This window comes from Eschrichtius robustus, chromosome 10, assembly GCF_028021215.1.
Source record: "Eschrichtius robustus isolate mEscRob2 chromosome 10, mEscRob2.pri, whole genome shotgun sequence".
NCBI lineage: Eukaryota > Metazoa > Chordata > Mammalia > Artiodactyla > Eschrichtiidae > Eschrichtius > Eschrichtius robustus.
This window is the reverse complement of record NC_090833.1, coordinates 24159174-24176948: the sequence shown is the minus strand read 5'-3', so window position 1 is coordinate 24176948 and position 17775 is coordinate 24159174. Positions and strand designations below refer to the sequence as shown.

The 17775-nt window shown below is 49.6% G+C and overlaps 1 protein-coding gene across 2 annotated transcripts in view; it reads right to left on the bottom strand.

Annotated features, from left to right (window-relative positions):
- EPB41L4B (erythrocyte membrane protein band 4.1 like 4B) overlaps positions 1–15303 on the bottom strand; it is a 146380-nt gene extending 131077 nt beyond the window's left edge. For both annotated transcript variants that reach the window (XM_068553262.1, XM_068553263.1), the window contains exon 1: positions 15001–15303. In XM_068553262.1, the coding sequence (XP_068409363.1) occupies positions 15001–15303 (303 nt within the window). The remainder of the gene's footprint in view (positions 1–15000) is intronic.
- Between the last annotated feature and the right edge of the window lie 2472 nt (positions 15304–17775).

Here is a 17775-nt window from a genome sequence, read left to right as displayed (position 1 = left end):
TAGTGCGTATATGTTAATCCCAACCTCCTAATTTATCCTCCCCCCCTCCCCCTCTGGTAACCATAAGTTTGTTTTCTAAGTCTGTGAGTCTGTTTCTGTTTTGTAAATAAGTTCATTTGTATCATTTTTTATTGTTGTTTTTAATGAATAAATGAAATAGCTGGAATAAAACAGGTCTTGTCAGTAAACAGAATGAACTGCTGCTCTCTGGAAAACTCATCTATGTGGAAGTGCTCATCCCCTGAAGTGAGTTAATAAGATAAATGACACGTTACAGTAATCCAAGTACAGGTAATTCTTCTTTTCCTTTCAGAAGACAGCACGTAATTTTTGCATTTTTGTTCAGGAGCCTCTTTAATGAAGAGGAACTATCTGCCACAGCTTTTAGTACAAAGCTAAAATCTTCTGGACTTCAAAGCAAAATACATCCTATGTAGAATACTGAAGCATCCTGAACAAACACTTTCGACCTTGGATTCCCGGCTCTCCCATTGAAACATCCCACATCCAGATCCCCTCTTCTCACTCTCTCCCTCGAATACCCACGGGATCTGCCACTGCCAGCCTGTGTGCAAGAACTGGGGCCAGTCCCAAGCCAGGCTGGGCCCCTCCCTGGACTCTGACCGGCCACTGTCGCTGCCACCTCCTACAGACTGCCACTCACTGGGCAGGTGGCTTGGGCCCCAGCAAACAGGAGCAATCAAAGGACTACAGCCAGAGAAATGCTGTGGAAGGGGCTGCCAGAGTGCACTGCGGGTTAATAACTAACTCGCAGGAGGCTTTACAGTGTATTGGGCTTTCCTGGGTGAAGCCCATGGCCATTTCACCGGCAGGCAATGCTGCTTCTGGGCCAGGGGAGAACCACGGCTTGCTTTCGGAAGAGGGAGGCGGGCCTCGGAGAAGCGAACAGGCCTGCTGCTGTCACTGGGCCACTGAGAGCAGGAGCCAGGAGGGCTGCGTGCAGGAAACTGCGCTTATTACATGCTAATTACTGCTCATTTGCCTCAGGTGAGCAGCAGCTGGCTGCATGTTCCCAGGCAGGTAGGAAAGACCTGCCATCCCAGAATGAGGCTCTGGACCGTGAGGCTTTCAAGCGCTCCTTTAGGGGTAAAACTCAGTGGTTCCCGCTAACCTACCGTCTGCCCTGTCTCCCTTCTCTCTGCAGTGTTCATTGACTCTGCTCCTTAAAATGTCTGCTGGCACCTCTGGCCAGGAGACGGATGGAAAGGGCTCACTAGAGGCCTATGGGAGAATGTAAAGGAACCCAAACAGGAGTAAGCTACAGAAAAAGAGAATCTCAAGGTCAAGGGAGACATTCAAAACGACAGTCATGGAGCTGATGAAGAAACAGAAGAAAAACAAAAGACTCTTTTAATCAAATCTACTGAACACATTCCAACGATGAGGAATATGGACCTTTTCAAAAAAAGCAACATCCAGTGAAAGACAGGAGGATAACAGGGCTCACAGGCAGGGGCTGAACAAGGAGCAGGACTCTTGGAAGTATTATTTCCAGCCTCAGTGCCTTTGCATGTGCTGACCTGGCCACCAGGAAAGCTGTTCTCCACTTGTCCTCAGAACTCAAAGCTTTCTCTCTGAAATCTTCTGGTTGCCCATTTTCCCCTCCCAGTCCTCCCACCTTAGCCCTTCCTTTAAGCTTATTTAAAACTCCTTAGGACACTTTTCATACCAGGTGTAATGACCTGTCTCCTCTCAAGCTTCTCGAGGGCAAGGAACCTATCTTATTGTTCTCTGTGTGCCCTGAGTCAGATGCTTTAAATAGTGCCTGTACCAACTGTACCCCAAGGTAACCAAATATTGAGGATGCCATCAAGGAAATCCAGAGAGTGGGAAACTCTAGGACAGATGGCCCAGCTTCTTCAACAAATAAATGGGGAAAAAGGAGGGGAGAAGGGAAAACTCTAGACTAAGAGCTTTAGAGAAATTGTGGGACAGGGAAAAACGAGATAATGTTGATCAAAGGACACAAACTTTCAGTTTTAAGATAAGTAAGTTCTGGGGATCTAAATGACAGCATGATGACGATAGTTCATTATAATGTAGAGTATCCTTGAAATCTGCTAAGATACACACACGAAGAAATGGTGACTGGCGAGGTGACAGATATGTTAATGAGCTCAATGCACAGTAACCATTTTGCAATGCAAACGTATATCAAATCACCATGCTTTACGTCTCAAATATATACCACTTTTATTTGTCAATTATGCCTCAATAGAGCAAGGAAAAATAACATTTAAAAAAATTCTTAAAGAGCTTTAGATAGAATATCAACCAAATACAATGAAAGGACCTTGTGACAACCAAATAAGAAAATCTGAACACTGACTATATATCTGAGACTAAAAAACAATTGTTAATTATTTTTAGGTGTTTTTTTTTTATGGTTTTTATTCATCAATTTGATAATATGGTGTATCACATTGATTGATTTGCGTACATTGAAGAATCCTTGCATCCCTGGGATAAATCCCACTTGATCATGGTGTATGATCCTTTTAATGTGTTGTTGGATACTGTTTGCTAGTATTTTGTTGAGGATTTTTGCATCTGTATTCATCAGTGATATTGGAGTTGCTTGTAGTAGTCTCTTAGGATGCTTTGTATTTCTGCAGTGTCTGTTGTAACTTCTCCTTTTTCATTTCTAATTTTATTGATCTGAGTCCTCTCCCTCTTTTTCTTGATGAGTCTGGCTAATGGTTTATCAATTTTGTTTATCTTCTCTAAGAACCAGCTTTTAGTTTTCTTGATCTTTGCTATTGTTTTCTTTGTTTCTATTTCATTTATTTCTGCTCTGATCTTTATGATTTATTTCCTTCTGCTAACTTTGGGTTTTGTTTGTTCTTCTTTCTCTAGTTCCTTTAGGTGTAAGGTCAGATGGTTTACTTGAGATTTTTCTTATTTCTTGAGGTAGGCTTGTATAGCTATAAACTTCCCTCTTAGGACTGCTTTTGCTGCATCCCATAGGTTTTGGGTCATCGTGTTTTCATTGTCATTTGTCTCTAGGTATTTTCTGATTTCCTCTTTGATTTCTTCAGTGATCTCTTGGTTATTTAGTAACGTATTATTTAGCCTCCATGTGTTTGTGTTTTTTACGTTTTTTTCCCCTGTAATTCATTTCTAATCTCATAGTGGTGTGGTCAGAAAAGATGCTTGATATGATTTCAATTTTCTTAAATTTACTGAGGCTTGATTTGTGACCCAAGATGTGATCTATCCTGGAGAATGTTCCGTGCGCACTTGAGAAGAAAGTGTAATCTGCTGTTTTTGGATGGAATGTCCTATAAATATCAATTAAATCTATCTGGTCTATTGTGTCATTTAAAGCTTCTGTTTCCTTATTTATTTTCATTTTGGATGATCTGTCCATTGGTGTGAGTGAGGTGTTAAAGTCCCCCACTACTATTGTGTTACTGTCGATTTCCTTTTTTATAGCTGCTAGCAGTTGCCTTATGTATTGAGGTGCTCCTATGTTGGGTGCATATATATTTATAATTGTTATATCTTCTTCTTGGATTGATCCCTTGATCATTATGTAGTGTCCTTCCTTGTCTCTTGTAACATTCTTTATTTTAAAGTCTATTTTATCTGATATGAGTATTGCTACTCCAGCTTTCTTTTGATTTCCATTTGCATGGAATATCTTTTTCCATCCCCTCACTTTCAGTCTGTATGTGTCCCTAGGTCTGAAGTGGGTCTCCTGTAGACAGCATATAGATGGGTCTTGTTTTTGTATCCATTCAGCAAGCCTGTGTCTTTTGGTTGGAGCGTTTAATCCATTCACATTTAAGGTAATTATCGATATGTATGTTCCTATTACCATTTTCTTAATTGTTTTGGGTTTGTTTTTGTAGGTCCTTTTCTTCTCTTGTGTTTCCCACTTAGAGAAGTTCCTTTAGCATTTGTTGTAGAGCTGGTTTGGTGGTGCTGAATTCTCTTAGCTTTTGCTTGTCTGTAAAGCTTTCGATTTCTCCATCGAATCTGAATGAGATCCTTGCCGGGTAGAGTAATCTTGGTTGTAGGTTCTTCTCTTTCATCACTTTAAGTATATCATGCCACTCCCTTCTGGCTTGTAGAGTTTCTGCTGAGAAATCAGCTGTTAACCTTATGGGAGTTCCCTTGTATGTTATTTGTCATTTTTCCCTTGCTGCTTTCAATAATTTTTCTTTGTCTTTAATTTTTGCCAATTTGATTACTATGTGTCTCGGCATGTTTCTCCTTGGATTTATCCTGTATGGGACTTGCTGCGCTTCCTGGACTTGGGTGGCTATTTCCTTTCCCATGTTAGAGAAGTTTTCGACTATTATCTCTTCAAATATTTTCTCTGGTCCTTTCTCTCTCTCTTCTCCTTCTGGGACCCCTATAATGCGAATGTTGTTGCATTTAATGTTGTCCCAGAGGTCTCTTAGGCTGTCTTCATTTCTTTTCATTCTTTTTTCTTTAGTCTGTTCCACAGCAGTGAATTCCACCATTCTGTCTTCCAAGTCACTTATCCGTTCTTCTGCCTCAGTTATTCTGCTATTGATTCCTTCTAGTGTAGTCTTCATTTCAGTTATTGTATTGGTCATCTCTGTTTGTTTGTCCTTTAATTCTTCTAGGTCTTTGTTAAACATTTCTTGCATATTCTCGATCTTTGCCTCCATTCTTTTTCCGAGGTCCTGGATCCTCTTCACTATCGTTATTCTGAATTCTTTTTCTGGAAGGTTGCCTATCTCCACTTTATTTCGTTGTTTTTCTGGGGTTTTATCTTGTTCCTTCATCTGGTACAGAGCCCTCTGCCTTTTCATCTTGTCTATCTTTCTGTGAATGTGGTTTTTGTTCCACAGGCTGCAGGATTGTAGTTCTTCTTGCTTCTGCTGTCTGCCCTCTCTAGGTGTTTTAATAATACTGTGACTATTTAAAAAAACACAGCCCTTATCTTTTAGATAATTGGGACTTTGTTTTGGAATTTGTTTTAAAAGAATTGGGAAGTAACAGAGGTGAAGAGACAGATGAAAAGAGAGGGGCCACATTAAGAAAAGATGAAGCTTAACAATGGGTACTTGGATTATGTTCATTGTATGATGGGTACTTGGGGTTCTCTGTGCTTTTGACTGCATTTAAAATTTCAATTAATAAAAACTGGGGGAAAAAAAGTAGGCAGAATTGAATGAATACCACAGATGCTGCAACTGCTCACCAAAAGCCACCAGCAGCAACAGACTTCAGCTCATTCACAGCAAAATGGAAGACAAAACGTTAATTCCTGTGTCGTGAGGAAAGGCCCGCAAGGGGGGGCTTACAGAGAAGTGTTCTCCTTTGTTCCATTGAGGTGACCTCGGAAGAGGAAGTGGGTATAGGAGACAATCTCATCAAGGCCAGCAGGCAGTGAGCTGAACGTGATGAGAAAAATACAACGCAACTAAAAAACAGGCAAACATCATAGAACAAGGCATACCAGGAGGAAATACGTTCATGGTTCATAACACAGGCAAAGATACTCCACCCCATCAACAACTGGGGAAAAGTGAAGACCACAATGAGTTCCTACTAACTCCCACGAGACTGCTAAAATAAAACAGAAAAGCTGTCCAATGCCAAGGGCTGAAGAACAGATTAGCAGACGCTTTTATGTGCTGCTGGGACTCTAGAGAAAACAATTTCGCATGATCTTAACAGGCCCTGCCCGCCACCCTCCCAGCCACTGGTACACACCCAGGAGAGACACTTGCGAGCATATGTGCACCAGGAAGACCAATTCCAGAAGGTTCAAAGCAGCATTTTTTTCTAACAGCTCCAAACTGAAAACATCCCAAATGTCCACCGACAAAGGATAACTATATTCTGGTATATTCATGCAGCGCAGCAAGAACTACAGTTACCTCATCGATATGGATGAATCTCTCACAGACACAGTATTGAGTGAAAAATCCATTTACTATAAAGTTCACTAACATGCAGGACTAACAATAATCATTTAGGGAAACACACGTATGAGGCAAACTCATCAAAAAAGGGATGAGAGACAAACTTCAGGAGAGCAGGAGGGAGGGGAAGGTCACTGGGGAGGAGCATGGGGGGCCATTACAGCACTGGCGATGCTCTTTGTTCTTAAGCTGGGTGGTGGGTACCCGGATGTTCACCGTATTATTTTTCTTTAGAACTAGTCATGTTACAGATACTCTTTTGTATTTGTATTTTCGTCATTAAAAGATGTAAAGAATGACTGGACAGAGGACCTGCCAACACTGAGCAACTCAGACAAAAGACCAGACAACTGGGAGGATGAGTCCAGGGACTTCCCTGGTGGTCCAGTGGGTAAGACTCTGCGTTCCCAATGCAGGGGGCCCGGGTTCGATCCCTGGTCGGGAAACTAGATCCTGCACGCATGCCACAACTAAGAGTCGCATGCTGCAACGAAGATCCCGAGCGTTGCAACTAAGACCTGGCACAGCCAAAATAAATAAAATAAAATAAAATGAGCCCCAGGCAAGCGGGTGCCAGAATGCCAAGAACAAAACCCCCAAGGAGAGGGCTGGGGACATCCAAGTCTCTGACGGCAGTGCCACTGGTGAACAGGCAAGGCCCGGATGTGCAGAAAAGTCTGAAACTTGGATGAACGGGTCAACAAAATGTGGCACATCCATACATTGGAATACTATTCAGCCTTATAAAGGAAGGAAATTCTGATACATGTTACGACACGGATGGACTTGAAGACATTATGCTAAGTGAAAGAGGCCAGACACAAAGAAACAAGTACTGTATGATTCCACTTATAGGAGGTACTAAGAGTAGTCAAATTCACAGAGACAGAAAGCAGACTAGAGGTTACCAGGGGCTACGGGGAAAGAGGAATGGGGACTTCGTGTTTAGTGGGCACCGAGTTTTAATTTGGGATGATGAAAACATTCTGGAGATGGATAGTGGTGATGGTTGCACAACAATGTCAATGTACTCAATGCCACTGAACTGTACACCTGAAAATGGTTAAAATGGTAAATTTTATGCTACTTACATATGACCACAATTTTTAAAAATCCGTAACTCAAGGAAGGTGCAGCTGAGCAAGCAAACCGGTAGGATAAAGGAGAGGTGCCATCAGGCCTACCTCAACCCCCTTGAGCACATGTAAGGTAGGACACGGATAACAACAGCATTCAGACGGGAAACGGGCATGGAAGAGACACCACAGAGCCGAGGGATGCCGACCCTGCAGGCACCCGGGGAGCCTGTCAGTCCACGTCCTCCCCGCCGGGCCAGCTGCCTGGGCAATCCCACCCCTGGGACCAGGCTCAGTGCTGGGAAACAAAGATGCTCTGGATGATGCCACCGCTGGCACAGGGCCCTGGGGAGGTCACCCTCCAGGTCTCAACTTCAAGCAGGAAATTCTGGGCACTCAGCCAACTATGACTTTGGGGAAAAAGAACCTGCAAAAATTGCTGAGAAATGGTAGACAGAACCCAAATGCCAGAGATGCTGAAAAGCAAAAAGTTTCAGGAAAGACAGGGCGGTTTATGGCATGAAATTCTGACCCATCAAATTACAAAGGATTCTGACCTTCCCCAGGAGTTCCAAGGAGCACACCTTTCAAACAGGAAAGCCAGGTGTGCACCGCACGGGCTGGGGGAAGAGCAGTGGAGGACGAGTCAGGAAACCTAGATTCGATTCTGGCTCCACCACACTTACAGCTGGCCCAGGACCAACTGCTCCCTGAGACCGTGTGCGTAAAGGGGATAATAACACCAACACCTTCCCGGATGGTGGCAACTAAGAGAAGTAACACAGATTCTGCGAGCCTGTGGGGGTAGGCATGCCTAACAGGTAAGATACCAGGTGCTTTGCATATCAACCTTCAACCCCAAGAGACAGGTAGAGACAGGTATTACTACACACACACACACACACACACACACACACACACACACACACACAGAGCATGAGGGGCTAATTTAAGTAATCCAGAATAAGCACAACAAGAGGGCACCAAACTGGGTGAGAAGTATGTCTGGAAGGCTCGGATAGGAGGAAGAAAATTTTAAAAAATTAAAAAAGGATACACAAGAATGCACACCATGTTTATAAACATGTATGCAAAAGCGCAAAGATTGAAGGGAGCAGTGAAACCAACCAGTTGCTATGCAGCAGGATGGGAATATGTAAAATGCTTTTCTTTGTGATAATTTTAGTGTTATTCTATCAAACACTTTTAAAAAATGTAGCCTACTTCCAACCTCAGTGTTGAAGAACTATGGGCCTCAAATCAGAATGCACTCTGGGCGAAACTACACTCACTGAATATGACTACAGGTGTGAATCCGATGTCTGGAAACCCCAAGTGGCCTGGAAAGGAGGACACCCTTCTGAGGCTCAGGGTCCCCACCCACCTCGGGGCCTCTGGGGCAGGCTCAGAAACCCCCCGCTCCCACCCCTCGCATGCCCAGTCCTGGGTCAGAGGACACAAATCATCTGCCGGCAGACTACCCGAGCTCGAAGCTAGAGTCTGCCTTTGCTATGTGACACGGGCAAGTTTCTTACCCAGCCTGCTAAGCCCTGATTCTCCCCCTCACAAATCAGGGCTAACAACAGTAACCACCAAAAGAGGTTCTGTGAGGGTCCAACAAAACAGTCACTTAAGCAATTAGCACAGGACCGACACACAGTGGCCCCTGGCTCTTACTGGCCTGAGACCCTCCTCTGTGCTTCACAGGTTCCTCACTTACTCCTTCAAGACTCAGGGACATAGCTGGAGCTCATAATCCTCCCCGACCCCAAGGAGCCCCAAGTCCAGCAAGTGGGGTTTTCTGGCTCCCATCTTCCACGCGTCTGCACCTTCTGTTTCCTCTGCCCCAACGCCTCTGACCAAATCTAACAGCTGAACTCCCAGGCAACCTTCGGGACAACTCGATGCCACTTTGGGCATCAAACCTTCTCCAAATCCACACCACAGTTCAATCGCTCACCCCCCGTACTACCTCATGTGGAGTTCCGAGTTATCTAGTATATTTACACTGTCTCCCCTTCTAGACTGGGACTCTCTCATCCCTCCTGTACCCATCCCGAACGCTTCACGCAGGGTAAGTGCTCAACAAGTCTATGCCGACTGAAGAAAACAAGTGGGCAAACAAAAACATTTTGGAAAACAAAAATAAACCAGAAATTAAAATCAAGTGGGACTAGTGAGATACATCCAGCTGCAGAGAGAAGCCGAAGAGGTTGCAGAAGGAGATGAAGGGGCCCTAGGGCAGAGGGGGCACACCTGGGACGCTGCAAGTTCACCCACCTGCCTCTGCCAGATCAGCCCCAGCTGGTAACAGAGCCTGGGCATCCCTGGGCAGGCGAGAGTGGTCACCACCCCAAAGCAGGTGTTCAGAACACAAGCCCTCAGATGCAAGGGGACTTTGTGGCCCCATCAACAGGACGTTAACCTGCCAGAGAGCAGAGGTGATTGGTGGGGAAGGGCTCCAGGGATGGGGAGCCCTCTTCTTAGCCAGGCAGTAGGGGGCACACAGCTCAGACGGCCACAGGGGGCTCCCCGCCCCAGCTACGGTCCCAGGGACTGTAAAGGGGGGAAAAGGGTCCCACCCTAAAGAGACACAAACTTGGGGTCTAGGTCCCGATTCATTTGTGCTGAAGGGGTGGGGAAAAGAGACTTTACTTTCATCAACCCATGTAAAGTCGTCACTTAAAATAAGATTCATATCTAAAAACAAAGAGAAAAGTACAGATGGACACACACCACAATTTTAAAAGTGCTTATTATCTCTGATGTGATTTTAGATCTTTTTAACTTCTCTTGCTTCTCTATATTTTCTAATCTTTCTGCTGCCAACATGTTCTCCTGTGAAATGCAAGTGGGGGAGGAAAGCACATGCCAACCTGAAGAAAAACACCAAGATGAATCAGCAGCTGACCCTGCCCGCAGGCAGCTGCCACGGCCCGAGGAGGAAACCCAAGTGCAAGGAACCAGATTCCTGCAGGAGAAACGCTCCAGGCAGCGTGGAGGAGGCTGGCAACAGGAGTCAGGCAGCGGAGAAGGACGGGACACGTGTTTTGAGGACAAACTGTGGGCGGAGGATTTCTGTGGTGAAGGAGTGGATTTTTTTCTAAGTCCCTATGCAAGAATGTAAGGGAAAGTTCTACCTCCCAGTACCCGCGCCCCCAACCTTTTGCTATTTCAGAATTAAACAGACCTGTGCCTTCATCCACAACAGTGCACTAGCAACAGAATTCAATGAGATTATGCACGTGAAAGTGCTTAGCAAGTTAATATTTGTTCAGTCCTGGCCCAGCGCAGGGTCATGTTACTGGCACTGGAGAGGCTGGCAGACACCCCCTCCCTGCATATTAACACCAACAATCCAGCAAGTGGGGAACCAGAGTTGGAGATCGCACCTCTATCCCACTTGGGAAGGATGTTCACCATCCACCTCTCTGGCCCACTCCCCTCCTTCGCCAGCAGCCCTACTTTTAAAACAAAGGTATTTTAAAAAAATACACAAACCCATGACCCACACAGTTATCCAAGGCTCCCCACGGTCTCATTCACGGTCTGGGGGGGTTGGAGATGGGGGCAGGGTAAGCCCTGAAGGGCCACCTTGAGCCAATACCTTCCCTCAGAAGCAGGAAAAGGCAAGTCACCCAGAGGTCTGGGATAAGGCAGGGTGTCCATGGCAGCCAGAACCTTGGGAGAGGATGGAAATGAGGAGCTGCCTTCTCCTGTTTCCTAGGGCCTTATGTAGTTCCCCATTTCTTCCCACCACTGAGGGTGAAGATACCCCTGCCCTCCAAGCTACAGTCCACTACTCAGTCCCCCCACATTCAATCAAGCCCCACCCCTGGCCCCGCCAAGCGGCACTGGGCTCTGTTTAGGCTTCCTGGCACCGTTTTTTTTTTTTTTTTGGTGGGGGGGACACACCGCACATGTTGCGGGATCTTAGCTCCCCGACCAGAGATCGAACCGGGGCCCTTGGCAGTAAAAACACGGAGTCCTAACCACTGGACCACCAGGGAATTCCCAGCCTTTTTTTTTTTCTTTAATGTTCATTTCTAGAAAACTTCCCAATCACTTTTCACAGGTCAAAGAGAAGGCACTGAGATGTGTGTAAGATTACAACCTACTAGCAACCCTTTAGCACCCTGCTGTTTCCTGAGGCTTTTCATATCCTTTTTGTCATGTAATCGTCCCATTTTAAAGACCAGAAAATCGAGATTCAAGTAGCCCAGGGCTGCACAGCCCAGTTGCCAAGACTCAAACATGCATCTTCCTACCCTGAAACTCTCCGTGCTTGCCCTGTACCATACAAGTCACTGCGGAGCTCCAGGGACAGTGAAAGCAACTGCACCAAATGCAATACTGGCCAACAGGCCGTGCCCTCCAAGGCATGGGGGCGGGGGGGGTGCTAACCAGCCAGCCACACACCCTCCCGGCTTTCCACACAGAGCTGCTGGAAGACTGCGCACGCAGGGGAGGGGGGCGACGGGGCTGAGCAACAGCCGCGCGAGCAAAAGCGATGCCAGGGCTTTAGTCAACAGAGAGCTAATATGAGTCAACAGTGGGTACCGCTGCCAAGCACACTGATGGGATCTTCAGCTGCATTAATAGAAGGGGAGAGTCTCAGGCAGGCCGAGGGAGTCCTGCCTGCTCTGACCAGACCACACCTGAGGGTTGGGCAGGGCAGGGCTGGGCTATGGACACGGGGCACCTTCCAAGGCAGCGCCAGGGTTTCTGAAGAGGAATGGCTCAGGGTGGCACTCTGGTCTGTAGGGTGGAAGCTGGGTTTGGACAGCAAGCCCACTCCCAACTGCACATTACCGATGGATTTTTTTTTTAAAAAAGATCCTGACTATCCACAGCAAAGGTTAAGAACACACAGGCATGCCAGGGGACGAGGCCCACCACCTGGGGGAGGGGGCCCCAGGCCCTGTCATTTGCTTCCTCCTTTGTTATATATAACAGCTGGGTCGTGGCTTGACCAAGAAGTGGCCCTGACACAACAGGTAATCTAAAAATGGGGAATTCCCTGGTGGTCCAATGGTTAGGACTCGGGCTTTCACTGCCGTGGACCCGGGTTCAAACCCGGGTTCGATCCCTGGTCGGGGAACTAAGATCCTACAAGCCGCTCAGTGTGGCCAAAAAATAAATTTAAAAAAAAATTTTTTTTTTAAATGCACAAGGGACACTGGATTTGACATCCTAGAGCCTCAAGTGTCAAAGTCTCTGGGAAGTCCTCCCAATTCATCCACCAGCACCCTGTCCAGTGAGCCTGTCGTATCACTCGGCATCACTTAACAATAAAAAGACGCTCCGCTATACGTGTTTCCCAAGAGCCTCAAGGCCACCTCTCATTCACCTTTGGGTCCACAGTCCAGCAGTTGGCACACTGGAGACGCCCAATAAATGGCGACAACTGAAAACCGAGGTGCCCCAGCACGATCACAGCAGGGGTGTTGTGTTCGAGGCAATTCTGGAACATAGGCATCCTGACTAGGGCTAATAAAACGGCTTATGACAATGCATAACCACTGTTAGTATACTGAGCGATGAATTCTTGACGCTACCACCACCAGAGGGTTTTAATTACAAAAGAGTTATAGTTAGCCTGGCAAGTGTGCTTCGTGCCCGTGCAAGTGACTGGAGACAGACAATCCAGCTTAGGGAGATGGCGGTCAAAGGTAAATCCTGTGCGCCATGCAGCAAAGCAACCCCGGGGCCCAGGAAGCGGTAAAAATCCAGGAACACAGGAGACGAGAATAATGACCCGTGGGACTAAATGCCAAAAAGGACAGCATAAAAAGTGAGCTTGCTGAAATGCGCTGAGAAGGAGCACGCATGCTACAGATTCATGGGGAGCTGGCCGCCTGGAGCTCACCTTGTAACTCTGAGAATTAAATACAGGAACTAAAACTATGATCTGGGAAGATGGGCATAGGAGACTGTGCGATGCAGTTCTAATGCCTAATAAATCTTTAAATCGATGAACCGTGCTCACTGGTTATTCTTCTCCATCTTTCCTCCCCAAGCAAGGGCTCACATGACAAAAGCCAGCATTTGCTCTGGATTTGCCTTTGGACAGGGTATATATACGTATGCGTGTCTGTATAAATAAAATTGGGAGTTCACTAAATAACATCTTAAAGCATCAAAAAATCTGCCATTATAAGAAAACCTGGTGAATTCTTTTGTCAAGTAGCCTTTAATAAAGTGAAGAAACCTTTTAGGATGCAAAATCCCCCTCCCCTCACACTGGGCCAGGGTTCCACCAGCTGTGGTTAAGTCAGCATTCCCGTCCCAACCTGTTCATTTCGGTACCTGTTTGGGTCTATTCACTACGCATGCATCTTACTGGGTTTGCATTCTTCATCCCAGAAACACCGCTTAAGCCTGTCGCACAAACCTGACAGAAGCAGTACATTTAATAAACGAATCATCCCCGGGGAACAGACAAGAAAACCATCAGCAATGAGCGTTGTCAAAGTTCCAAACCAGAGCATTCCTTTCCCAGATCCGAGATGCAGAATACGCCACATCCTCTCCACACACCAGCTGCCTGCTCCAGAAGCAACCCACTCACCTCACCACTGGCTCCCCCCACCCCGCCCCTCCCGGCCCCTTCAGGCCTCCTCTCCCAGCTGAATAAAAGCTGGAGAGACCCGTCTTGGGGAAGCAGCAACATTTTAATACTACTGTAAAGACAACTGTTCTAAGCACTGGAATGTTGGCTCCTTTTCCATGAATAAAAAGGCCCCCAAAGGGTATTATCATAACAAAATGATATCCTATGGAGAGCACCAGGAACCACAAAAATAAAATCGCCATAAACTGATACTGTCTCAAAATTAAACCTACACAAGGAAACGTTAAACCCCAGGCCAGGCAGGCTCTCATTTTCCCATCTACAACCCTTACAATATTCCCAGTTCTCTCATGACGTCCAATTTCCCCCACCCGAGGAGGCCTAAATGCTTTCTTTCGAAGTCCCGGTATGTTATTTTTTTCCCTTGAAACCCTCGAGATGCTCTGTAACATTCATCTAAAGCTCAATCGTTGTTGTGTCCTCGGTCACACCCAGATTCCCAAAGGCACCGTCTGCCGCAGCGCCGGGTGCACAGCAGACGCCCCACTAATGTGCGGATTTGATTTGATCAGATCTGGCCCCTTCGGCTAGAAAGACACATTGGTAGCCAGACGCCCAGGCGGGGACAGCAGCGCCAGCCTAGCTCTCTGCCGGAGGGGGCGGGGTGCAACCACCTGTGGGCGGGTGGCCGGGGCTCAGGCCGAGGCGCAGCTGCCCTGGAGTGCCTCCGCGGCTCCACGCACAGACCCCGGGGAAATTCCGGCGCCCCAGGCCCGACAGCACCCCGGGGCCGACTCCCAGCGCCCCAGAAGGGGCTCTGCCGGTGCAAAGTTGGCCTGGTCCGCGAGAATCCATTCTAGAGTTAGCTCCCAAGTCGCCCAGCCGCCTGTGAGGCAGCGAGCCAGAGGGGCTCTTTAGGATGGGACCGGGGGGGGGGGGGCGGGGTGGAGCACCGAGATGGGAACAGAAGAGAGCAGAAGCCCCGACTCGCTCCCAAACTTGGGGCACCTGCCGGCCAGCAGGCGAGGGGGATTCTTCGCCTTGCCGTCCCACCAAGGCCTGGTGGCGAGTTTGTCGGGGCAAGCGGGCCACCCCATGGCAGCCCCGCATTGCTTTGAGATTTTCTAACCAATAATCCAGCACCGAGAAGGCCGATGCAGGAACCTGGGGGATAGAAGGGGAACACCAGTCACCCGCGCCAGGGGGCGGGGACTTGGGACTCTGGGGCGCGGGCCACGGATGGGGTCCCGGAAGAGAGCAGGACGGGGTGGCCCGAGAGGGAACCAGAACTAGGAGTGCTCGCAGAAGGGGGAGGGGATCCCGGAGAGGTACAAGGGGAGCGCCCCAGAGGGAAACATCGGGGGAAGGGAGCTGCCCCAAGGGCCGCGGGGAGCCAGTGTCCCGGACCGGCCCCGTCACTCACCGGCAGGTCCACGCTCACTTCGGTCCCGTCGAGCAGGAAGACGCGGCAGTAGAGGGTGGCCTTGGAGGCCCCGGCGGCGGAGATGTGCACGGTCGCGCAGCCTATGAGCAGGGGCCCGCCGCCGGCCGGGAACACGCTGCCCCCGGGCGCGGCGGGCAGCGTGGACACGGCGGCGGCGGCCGGGCCCCCCCGCGGACCCCCGTCGCGCTCGTCCCCCAGGCCGGCGGCCCCGCGCCCTGCCGCGCCCCGCGCGTAGCGCTGCATGGAGCGGCGGCCAAAGGTCCGGCGCAGGAACCGCAGCATCCTGGCTGGGGGCGTCCCCTGCCTCCGCCCCCTGCGCCGCCGCCGCTGCGCCGCCGCCCAGGAGCGCCCCGCGACGCCGTCAGTGCAGGCAGCCGCCCGCGCCGCCTCCCGCCGGCTGCGGACCGGGGCTCGCTCCCGCCGAGGACGAGGCCGCGCTTCGGCTGCCTGCGGGGCGCGCCGGCCAGGCCAGCGCCGGCTGCGAGTGGCCGCGGGCGGGAGGGCGCGCTCGGGGCGGCCCGGGAGCCGTCCCGCCGCCGCCTCCGCCGCAACGCGCCCTGCCGGGCCGGCGGCCTGCGCTCGCTGCCAAGGAGCCGCTCCCGACTGCCGGCCGCGGGCGGCCCGAGGACTGGGGGAGCGCGGGGGGCGCGGGGGCGGGCTGCGGGCTGCTCCCGCGCCGCGCGCCGGCCGAGGGCCAGCCGGAGCAGGGCGCCTGCGTGCTCCTGGAGCGCTCGCTCCCACTCGCCGCGCCCAGGCCCGAGGAGGCCCAGCCGAGCGCCCGCTCCCCAGGCGCCTTTCTCTGCGCCCGCAGCCCCCGCCTCCCACCTGGGAGGCTGCACCTACAGCCGCCGCCTCCGCCGCCACCGCCGCTACAGCCGCCGGGACTGCAGCACGCCCTCCTCCCTCGGGGCTGCGCCGGGTATTTGCAAACCGGGTCTGTGCTGCCCCCTGCCGGCCCGAGCGCCCCCTGCTGCTGTAGGTGTGCTCACGTGTGTACACGTAGGTGAGCACACACGTGTTTCCGGCGCCGCGAGCCCTGAAGACGCCGGAGAGTCTCCCCTTGCCTAGTTAGGAAAACGGGCTGCATGCCCTCGGGGGAGCCTTGCCTGGGAGGCCAGAGAGAGAAGCGCATTAAGCGAAGGCCCTACCAGGCCCTCACTTTCCCCTTCTGGAAAAGGATAAGGGTGAACTAGGTAATCTACCAGGTCCCTGCTACTTAAAGTTCTGTCAGTTTAAGATCTCAGAGCTGGAAGGGCCCTTTCTGCCATCACAGTCCAATGGGCTCATTCCAAATAAGGAAATTGAGGCCAGGCAAGGAGGGGGTGTACTTTTCCAACCGACTACACAGAAGAACACCTTTCCTCAGGGAACTCGTGTCCAGTATCGAGGCAGAGGCCTGCATAAATAACCATAACTGAGAAGGCTAGTAAAGCTTGCACAAGTTACTGAGAAGCAGAGTAGAACTGAGGCATGAGGAGGATAGTATAGGACACACAGAATATCGGAGGCGGAGGGAAGGGTTTATAAACAGTGCCCCTCAGGTATACATGTTCAAGGCCTGGTTCAGGGAGAAGTGGGTTTCAGTGTGGCTGAAAGGAGGTCAGGCCTCTTGAGAAGAATAACACTGCTTTGTGTGTGTGTGTGTGTGCCTGACACTATGCTAAGCCCTTCCCATTCATCATCTCCCTAAATCCTCAGGACAGCCTGGTTCCATAGTCGGTTTTATCCCCATTGTACGGAGGAGGAAATTGAAGCTTAGAGAGCTTAAAAGACTTGCTCCAGATTTCATGGTTAATAGGGGCTCGTTTGCTGGGATTTAAAGCTGTTGCTCCTAACCACGGCCAAGCTGAGGCATGTGGCACGATTGGCAAGCGATGATGGTTTCTGAGAGGCCTGGACGGAGGCAGTGGCCACAGCAAAGGGGAAAGAGAAAGGGAGGGGTGAATTCAGGAGGCATTCCAAAATCGCCATTTACTGAGGATCAGGCACTGTCTTAGGTGATTTCATGGACGATATTTTCATTAGCCTCACTCCGACCTTTCCAGGTAGTTCTCTTCGTCCCCATTGACTTAGGTGGAGTTTGGGACTTCTTAGAGAAGTAATATCCTTGCCCGAGATCTCAGAGCTCCTGAATGGCAGCAGCCAGTACCTTCACTTGTTGCCTAGTGTTTCCTTTATGACTCTACAGGGATCTACCGGGTGGCAGTGTATTCTGAGGGGGCACCTGCAATCAGCCTTCCAATACCCACTCTGCTCCCCTCCCCCAAGACTTGACTTAATAGAATACCATCAGCAAGCTGGTGTTCAAAGGTAGCCCAGTCTGCTTACTGGTTTCTAAGGATAGCCCATTTCACACTATATAGCCCAGGAGTGCTGTGGTAGTCTGAATAATGGCCCCCTAAAGATGTCCACATCTCAATCCCCAGAACCTGTGAATATGTTCCCGAACATAGCATAAGGGACTTTGCAGATGTGACTAAATTAAGGAGTTTGAGGTGGGGAGATTTTCCTGGGTTATCTGGCTGGGACCAATATAATCACACGGGTCCTTATAAGAAGGAGGCAGGAGGGTCAGAGACAGAGAAGGTGATGTGACAATGGCAGCAGAAGTCAGAGTGATGCATTCAGGAGCCAAGGAATGCAGGTAGCTGCTAGAAGCTGGAAAAGGCAAGGAACAGATTATTCCCTAGATATTCCAGAAGGAACGTAGCCTTTGTTTTTAACACAGACTGTAAAACCCATCTCTGACTTCTG